Raw genomic sequence first — 9,119 nt, forward strand, 5'->3', positions numbered from 1 at the left:
AGGCAAATGAAGCCGCTGACGTCACTTCTTCTTCTTCTGCTTCTGCTTTGGGTTTACTGGCAGGCCGCAAACAACTTCACGGCGTATACTGCCACCCGAAGTCCCCGGCCCGGAAGTCCCCGGGGTTAGGGACTGGCTTCAGTGGAAGCTGCTGGGACTCCCAGCAGCTTCTAACGAAGCCTTTCGAGTAAATCGCCAGAACGCCGACACCTCCTCATCTCCACCGCTCCCATGTTTTATTTTGTGTTGCCATAAGTTAGTCTCTCTGCGTTTCTGCGCTGGGCTAATGCTAATAAAATGGTGGCTTCACAACACTTTTTTTGAGTTTTACGGGGCGTGGTTTGCAATCCGCCCAGCCAATCAGAAATATAGCTCTTTTCTCACAAGAGAGCCGCATGAGAGTCCCTGCTCTCTAGCAGGGACGGAAAAGGGGGTAAAAAGGTTCTCATGAACTCATTTTAGTTCCGGCTCTTTTTGGTGTGAACGCGACATTTCGGAACTATATCGGAACTAAAGTGGGAAAAGTACTCCGGTGTGAACGCGGCTTGAGTAAAGGTTGAGTAATTGGCGATCATTTTGGGGGTGAAGCAATCCTTTAAGGCTTAATAAGATCCCATCCATTACTTGAGACTTGACAGTACTCTAATTTGACATACCTTTTCACCCTCAGTGGCTGCCTCATTGTATGTCTTCCATCTCTTCTCATCCTGTGGGTTATTTTCCTCCTCTGACAAAGGTCTCTTTTTGCTATTTACGATGCTGCTCAAGTCCTGTTGAAATAAGTTGTCCAGTAAATTATCGTCCACGTATAAGTCCTGGGTAGTACTCTCTTTTTCTGTGGATTTCGGAGGACTCATTGTGTCCAGTGTTTCTGACAAATCTTCATAGCTTTCAAGCTCCTCATCGAAGATATCGCTCACACTATCGTCGAAGTTGCTCAGCTGATTAGTAACATTCACTGTCCTTGTATGTTCTCCCGCAGCAGACTCCTTTTTTTGATCATCAGGTTTGTTTCTTTGCGGGAGTTTTGCCTTAAAGCCTCCTACTGAGAGTCTGGACATCAGTTGTTTAGTCTTCAAGTTGTAAGGGGTAGTAGAGGGTTTTTCTTGCGTAAGACATTGAGCTTGTGGATTTTCTTCTGTATTTAGTAAACCTATTTCATGTGCAGACTCTGTTACAGGTAGGAATGCGGTTTTGTCCATTGAGTTTTGGTCCATTTCGCTTTCCAGTCCAGTCACAGGTGCTGTGCAGCTGTCCAATGCGATGGTATCAGGAGCTGTATTCATCATGTGGCTTAAACGCCTCACTTTTGACTGAACATCGGCTAAACTAATTCGTCTAGACTTCTGTGAAGGCGCAGCGTCAACAACGGCACCAGGATTACTCTCCGTCTTCTGTGGTAAAGTACACGTTCGATTTATTGGTTCAGGTTCCTTCCAGATGTACGTTTCTTTTGAGTCTAGAGAATCGGGAAAGTTTAGGATTTCCAGACATCCTAGTGCTTCATTGATCTGGGGGCATTGAGGTGGCTCATCTGTACACGTTTGTCCCAGAATGCTACCCGTTTGAGCTTCAGTCATATACATGCTTACATCGTCCTGTGGATCTTCTGTCATGGTTTTGTTTACCGGCTTCTCTATTACAGCTGAAATGAACCCTGGCGCTTCATTTTCAGTATCCACATTGGGCTTCTGTTTTCTAAGTGGGCCATTTGTGTTGACAGTTTCTTGAAGGCCTGCAGCAGCAGCCACTTCTCCGGTGTTCACGGCATTAGCACCACCTTTAATGGACAGGGTGTTTTTAAATCCGTTATCCAAAACGTGTGCAGATCGGTTTCTAAGCGGTCGCTGCGCCTTCTTTGCAGATACAGGGAAATCCCTGTTTTCATTGGTGGATAATATGTTAGATTCTCTGTGTGGAAGATGTGGATCTGATTCTGAATTGCTGGCAGTGTTTACAGCAAGGAACTGGGTCACATCCATAGCCGCATCAGTGGCATTGAACTTGACAGTTTTTTCTCCACAAGCAGGTAGACTTTCCACATTTTGGTAAGACTTTGGTTCAAAATCTGAGGAAATGTTTACAGTGCAACTTCTTGTCACATCTTTAGCTGCATCATTTGCACTGAACCCCATTGTTTTCTGCACACAAGCTGGTAAGAAGTCCACATTTTTGTGTGGCTGCTGTTTTAAATCTGTAGCAATATTTACACTGTGACTTCTTGTCACATCCATACAGGCATCGTCAGCATTGAACCTGACAGTTTTCTCTCCGCAGGCCGGAAGGAAGTCCACATTTGGTTGTGACTGCAGTTGTATATTGGTGTCAATTTTTGCCGTGTGACTTCTTGTCACATCCATACAGGCATCGTCAGCATTGAACCTCACAGTTTTCTCTCCATAGGCCGGTAAAAAATCCACATTTGGTTGTGTCTGCAGTTGTAAATCACTGACAATTTTAACCGTGTGACTTCTTGTCACATCCATACAGGCATCGTCAGCATTAAACCTAACAGTTTTCTCTCCACCTGCAGGTAGATTTTCCACATATTTGTGGGGCTGTTGTGCGAAATTGGTGGCAAGGTTTACAGTGAGGCTTCTTGTCACATCCATAGCTGCATCATCTGCATTAAACCTGACTGTTTTCTCTTCGTTATCAAATTTGACCTGTGTGTGGAGGAAAACAACAATAACTGTAAGTGGTCAGTCATAGAAAACATCGACCTTCAAATTACATTAAAAAGTGCATTTACTGCGATTCTGCAAAACTTAAGGAATTAGTTTATTTCAGCTGAATCAAAATATAACCACATAAAGACAAAATACAGCTCTATAAAATGTAACTTAATAATTCATACAAAGTTGCTGTATATAATTCATTTTGAATAAAGTTAATGCACATGAAAACTAAAAAAGTAATTGATTTTTAAGCTTACCGGATTTCTTTCGGTTTCCAAACCTAATATGTGGAGATAGAAAATTAAATAAAATGTAAGTTAGTAAACCCAAAGTCCCATTTTGATTCACATCACCATTCACATTACCACAATCAAAATTGGTTACAATTTTCATTAGCATTTTTATATCTCAAATGTCTTGTTTTGGTTTTTTTCTTACAAATGTAGGGGGAAAGGTTTGTCGTTTCCATACCTGTGCGGTCAGAAGATCCTAGCACTTTGCTTTTCTTCGCCCTTGAAGTCATCTCTTGTTTCTTCACACTTTCACTGTTGGTGTACATATCTTGTGAAGGAAACATAAACTGGAAAGGCTCCTCTGATCCCGTGAGTCCTGTAATGTGGCCGGTCTGAGCCTCAGTCATATCCATGCTCCCGTCATTTTCAGCACAGATTGTACCTCCATTAAATGATTTTCCAAAGCTCCTAGATGTAATTTGTGACTGATTCTCTTTACCAACATAACTCTTACGCTCGGAGAGGGAGCTGTTTGCGTTGACAGTTTCCCTAGAGGATGCTGCAGAGGAAAGTACCATTCTAGCAATTGCTGGATTATCACTGGGGGTGCCAACTTTAGAGACACTTGAAGGGAAGTTTTTAAATCCAAGATCCACAGCATTTGCTGACGACTCAGGCACACCAGTATTTTCCCGTTTTCTCTCGTCAATTTTTCCACAAGGGGGAATTCTCTCTATGTTTTGTTGAGCCAATGAACCACTGGCAATGTTGACCGGGTGACTCGGAGTCATATTCATAAACTTGTCGCTTGCAGAGAACCTTATGGTTTTATCTCTGCATTCATCTTTAGTACCAAGGGTGACCTGAAGAAGAAAAGACACAAACTAGCGTTAAAACAATGTTGTGAAAACTATACTATTATTATACAATCAATTACTATAACACGTTTCCTTTCTGTTTGGCATGAAAGATTACTTTCAGACTTAAAAGATAGGAAATTCACTGTAACAGAACAGTACAAATAATAATGAACTCACCCTGTGTCTCTGAGCCTGCATAGAACGAGTCCTCCCGGATATCATATCTAAATTTGAAATAAAATAAGATGCCGTTTAGACTACATTATATTCAATTATAAGTAGTGAGATAACACCAGCATAATGAAGACAAACAATTCAAGAAATACTTTAGTGTTGGAACATTAAGTTGAATAATCATTTTGTTATTTTGTTGATATGAAATGCAATACCTTTAGGGTTGAATGATGCCGGTGTTTTGCTGATTGGCTGCTGTTTGGTCTTCCCTGCTGTCTGTGGCGCTCTGTTCTCGTGTTGGGAGTACATTTCTTGCGTGGGAAAAAGACACTGAAAGGGATCATCATCAGTAGATCGCAGGATGCGGCCTGTTTGAGCTTCAGTCATATCCATGCTTAAATCATCTTGGGGAGAGATTGCACTGCCATAAGAAAGGTCACCAATCTTTCTGGATGTATTTAGAGACTTATTTTTCACAGCTGAAGTTGGAACCCGATTTTCTTCATCCACACAAACTGTTTTCATCTGGGCCATGGAGATGCTTCCTTTTTCGGAGGATGTACCAGCAGCGGGCGTGGTTCTGGTGGTCAAAGGGTTAACGCTGGGGCCCGATATTTTAGAGAAGCAGACGTTTTCATATCCAGGATGCAACAAAGGCATTGCTGAAGATATGTTGCTCTTCTCTACAGTTGAATTCAAGTTCATGCTTGTGGGTAGTAAAGCAGGAACACTTGGGGTCATATCCCTAGATGCATCACGTGCACCGAACATGAAGGGTTTCTCTCCTCTAGCGGGTAAAACATCATGGTTTTGGTGGGGAATACTTTCAAGTAATTCTGCATCACTGGCGATGATTATAGTTTGACTCTGGGTCATGTCCATGAATTCATTATCCGAGAATATCCTCGTTTTCTCCACCAAGTCCATCTCAAAGCCGACCTGGTGAAGATAAGTAGCTTTAGCTCAATGAATGTTTGTTAAAAATATCAAGTTTCTCATGAAATCCTGATTACCATTATAATATATAATTACATTACATGTTAGACGCTTTTATCTGAAAGCGACTTACATACTCAATACTATGGGCAATCCCCACAGGAGCAATTTGGGGTGAAGTGTCTCAGGGACACAACGACATGCTGACTGCAGTGGGGTTTGAACCCTGATCCCAACACCAACGCACTAGTCCACTGCGTCACACGCCTCCCACATATAAATCATTACAAAGCAATTTAACCATTCCCAGCAAAGTGACTTCAGGCTTACCCCATCCCTTTGCTGAAAAGCATGCAGAGGGGCCTTCAATAGGGTTTTCATCCCTAAAATTGAAGAGTTGAAATGTAGTAATAGTCATTTTACACTATAATAGATAATGTGAGCATTTGGTAATATTTTTTTGAAGTTTAAAAGTTAATATTTTCACCCCAAATGTGTTGTTTGACATCTTCAGTGCTTGCCAACTGGACCCTTATGAAAGAGAACAAACTTGTGTTGGTTATACAATACATTGTATTGGTTTGGTGTGACTGGAGGTCAAACATTAGCATCTAAAATCAATGTTTTGTGGTAGTAACAAGTAGGGCTGCTCGATTATTTGGGTCAATAATTGATCACGATTATTAAAAACAATTATCCATTTACTTTGAAAACATCAATTTATTGGAGAAAAATGTTTTTAACAGTTGATTACCCTGAACTTTAAGTATAATTCAACTGAAAAACCAATAATAATAAAAAGTAATAATAATAATAAAAAATTATCGTTTTATTTTGATTACGTTGTTTTCGTAATCGTTGCAAGCCATAATCGTAATTGCGATTAAAATACGATTAATTGAGCAGCCCTAGTAACAAGATGAACCACAGATTAGGTAGTGCTTCAATCGATCAAGACACCTTACCTATTTTGTGTGGCTGCTGCTGATGTGGAGTAACAAGACAAAGATGAAATGGGTGTTAAAAAAAGAATAATTTTAAATTCACATACTTATACACGCTACACTTTATACTTACATGTTGGTATTAACTCTTGTATAGGACTTCGAACAGGAGAGTCATTTTTTTCATCGCTGTAAGAAAATATATTGATTAGGAGAACATTCCTGTGTCTGTAGAAAATCAAGACTACCTTCATTTTTGTATCTCACCTTGAGAAAAGGAGAACACCATTGGCAGCGGCAAAACTGACTCTTCTCGAAACCCTCTTTTCCACTGGTTTGGGACACTCCACCTTAGTGAAAATATATATTATATAACATAAAGATAAGGCCATAAACAATGTAAATAACACTAAACTGAATCCTTGATAGGTTCAGAATTTATATTTCATAAATATATAATGGTTTAAAAATACATTTAATTACAATACAAATTCCCAAGACTCAGGTAACATTTTTAATCAAGTAATCCAGTTACCACAATTTCTTGTTGCTGTGGGTCAGAATATCTCATCGATCTTCGTGGTGCTTTTAAAATCTAAAAAGGAGATATTGCAAATGTCAAATTTTCTCACATAAGAAGTCAAATTATATATAGTCTGTCAATAAAAATGTTTTGTAGCACTGACCGAAGAAATGCGGCGCTTGGAGAATCCACTGCCTCCCCTGAAACACAATACATGAAACACAGCCTCAGCCCTGGTGTATATAATGATATACAATGTATGTAAATACATCAAATGACCAGTTAATCGTTAATGCAAGATAATTAGGTTGTCTCTGGGCGGTTGCTTTGAAGTTTGGACAGAAAATGCTACTACTGCTTTTACTCACTCATTTCTGTCAGGATCCAGAGGCTCCATTTTCAACTGGGAAGAGATGAAGACAGAGTTTGATAGAGGAAACACAGCTTCTGCAGTGTATGATCACATTTAAGTTGATAAGACATGGCATTATCTGTGAGCCTGACTTTATTTTTAGCTAGAGCATTAGAATTAACAACCCCACAAATATCATATTATAAGTGAATCGTTAGCTGTATAAGGATTTAGCCTTTATAATCTAACTTGACATGTGATTACACCTATAAACAAGTAGATTTACTCAAGTACTGCAATTAAGTACAATTCTGAGGGACTTTACTTGAGTATTGCAATAGCATTAGATCTGAATACTTCTTCCATCTCTATGGATTCCCCCCTTGTCAACAAAACATATTATCCCCAAAATACTTAGGCTAATAAGTTTGCATTTTTCTGCATTTAATACACAAGACAAATTGAAGATTGAACACCTCGCTAGCAAAGATAACACATTGATTTTAGTGTAACGTTAAAGCTACTACGGTATTTAACGCTAAGACTGTTTGTCTGCCAATATGACGAAAACCACATGAACAACCAAACAATACACCAAAATGCATACCTTGTAGTTGTTCTGAGCGTATTCCTGCTGTTTTAAAACGGATAGTGTTGTTTTATCCCTTTCTCATTACTTAAAACGGTTATCATTATCTGTAGCTGCTAAATTCAACGAGCCCGATGCTAACGTCTTCAGTTTGAATTCAGCCGCCTCCGCGCCTGCGCAGTACACTATGTCTTTCTTTTACGTTTTTTAAATTTATTTCGTTAATTATTTCTGAAAGTACTCTAAAGTACACTATTCTCACATATAGTTTATTTGAATAAAGAAATACCACACTTTTTAAAAATAAAAACCCGGGTTTTTCTGTACAGGATCTCACGTAATCAAAACGGAAGTGATTATTGAGGGCGGGACGTTTTCAAAATTCCTGGGGTTGACTGTTGTTGACAGATCTCACATTTTTCGTATCGATAAAAGCAGCGCCATATAGAAAGATTCTATTATACGGCTCTGGATAAAGGTAGGCGTTGTTGTTGTGTTATGTGTTATAACCATAGACTGTATATATAAAGGTTATAACTAGACTCTTGATATGTTATTTTTCTTAAATCGTCACCGAATATTAGGAGAATCGCACCAAACTCCATAAAAAATATCAACAGTTGTATGTTCCGCATGACAGCGAATATATAGGGCATGTTATCCACTTATATTGTATGTAATCTGTTATTGTAATCCAAGATAAACCTATTTAATCGTAAGAATACATGTATGCAAACATTATACTGTAGTTTTAGGTAAACGGCTGGATCAGTGAAGATTTCCAGGAATAACTTAATTAAACTTAATCAGATTTTTTCTTCATACAGACCTTTGTCCTGACCTGCATTGTATTAATTGGAAAACGATAAAGCACAATGTCTTCAAAGATTCCAAGAAGTAAGCAAAATAAGCTTTTTTTTGCACTTTGATGACAATGTATGTTTTAAATATTGTAATTGTATATTTTAACAGCTGATTTGTAACCTTGTGTTTCCCAGGTGTGCAGCTCCATACAGGAACAAAGACAACTGGTGACAACGTGACAAGGTAAGAAATTGCTGATTTCAAATCTTCAAGCGTAAAAACTGTACATGTCACCACTTAGAAGATGTTGGTTAAACCTCCTACAAATCCGACAACACTCAACAAGCTGATACATATGAATAAAAAACTCTATGCAGACCTTTTGCCACCAGTTGTCAATTTACAGTAACACACTACAGCTTCAAATCAAATCTTTTTTAGCCTTAAACCTTGCTCCCAAAAGGCAAAGGGATGAACGGAAGAATTTGGGGGCAAACCTAGAATGAAGTACAAAGTATAAACATCCTTATTGTAAATTGAGTGCTTCATTCAGAGAAACCTTGACGCACTTTACGATCATTTTCCTTTCATCGTTCAATGCAAACTCATTCTTACCTGCCAGGCTCAACATGTCTGCTTAAAAGCTATTGAATATCTTGTTTTCACTTGTGTTTTCCAGGAAAAATGTTGCTCCCAAAGTCCCCAAAGGGTAAGTCATGCATTATATGTTATATCCCTGAAAATGCAGTGAGCGTCATCCCTCATTTCTTTTCAACTTTTGGATGCACCTGTCCTGTCTGTAGGTCATCCACCAGGTATGGGCAACAGGCAGGGCTCAAGGATCAGAACCAGCATCTGATGGCTACCAACAAGGAGCTGCAGAAAAACCTTTCAGAGACACAGGTGCAGGAGACATATTTAACAGTGTACTTTGGGCTGTATATTCTTCTGGCAGGAGCATTTTTCTCTTCTGTTTCCTTTCAGATGTACAGCTTTTCTTTCCTTGTTATATTTCAGCAAAGAGTA

At 39.1% G+C, this 9,119-nt stretch overlaps 1 protein-coding gene and 1 long non-coding RNA gene across 2 annotated transcripts; one reads left to right on the plus strand and one right to left on the minus strand.

Moving 5' to 3' along the window:
* Positions 1-656: 656 nt before the first annotated feature.
* On the minus strand, positions 657-7,401 carry LOC104964207 (uncharacterized; the record flags this gene model as incomplete). Its single annotated transcript, XM_010792944.1, has 14 exons — positions 7,308-7,401; positions 6,717-6,751; positions 6,512-6,548; positions 6,361-6,420; positions 6,093-6,175; positions 5,959-6,014; positions 5,847-5,865; positions 5,369-5,412; positions 5,212-5,264; positions 4,161-4,884; positions 3,949-3,995; positions 3,150-3,774; positions 2,936-2,958; positions 657-2,666 (listed from the first exon to the last, which is right to left on the minus strand). Coding segments are annotated over exons 2-14 (3,810 nt in total), but the record flags the coding sequence as incomplete, so codon positions are not given.
* Positions 7,402-7,663: 262 nt separating this feature from the next.
* Positions 7,664-8,990, plus strand: LOC104964206 (uncharacterized). The gene is made up of 5 exons (XR_800390.1): positions 7,664-7,767; positions 8,117-8,186; positions 8,288-8,336; positions 8,773-8,802; positions 8,897-8,990. It is a non-coding gene; the product is annotated as an uncharacterized lncRNA (long non-coding RNA).
* Positions 8,991-9,119: the final 129 nt, after the last annotated feature.

The sequence above is a fragment of the Notothenia coriiceps genome, unplaced genomic scaffold, assembly GCF_000735185.1.
Source record: "Notothenia coriiceps isolate Sejong01 unplaced genomic scaffold, NC01 NC01_scaffold00036823, whole genome shotgun sequence".
Classification (NCBI taxonomy): Eukaryota; Metazoa; Chordata; class Actinopteri; order Perciformes; family Nototheniidae; genus Notothenia; species Notothenia coriiceps.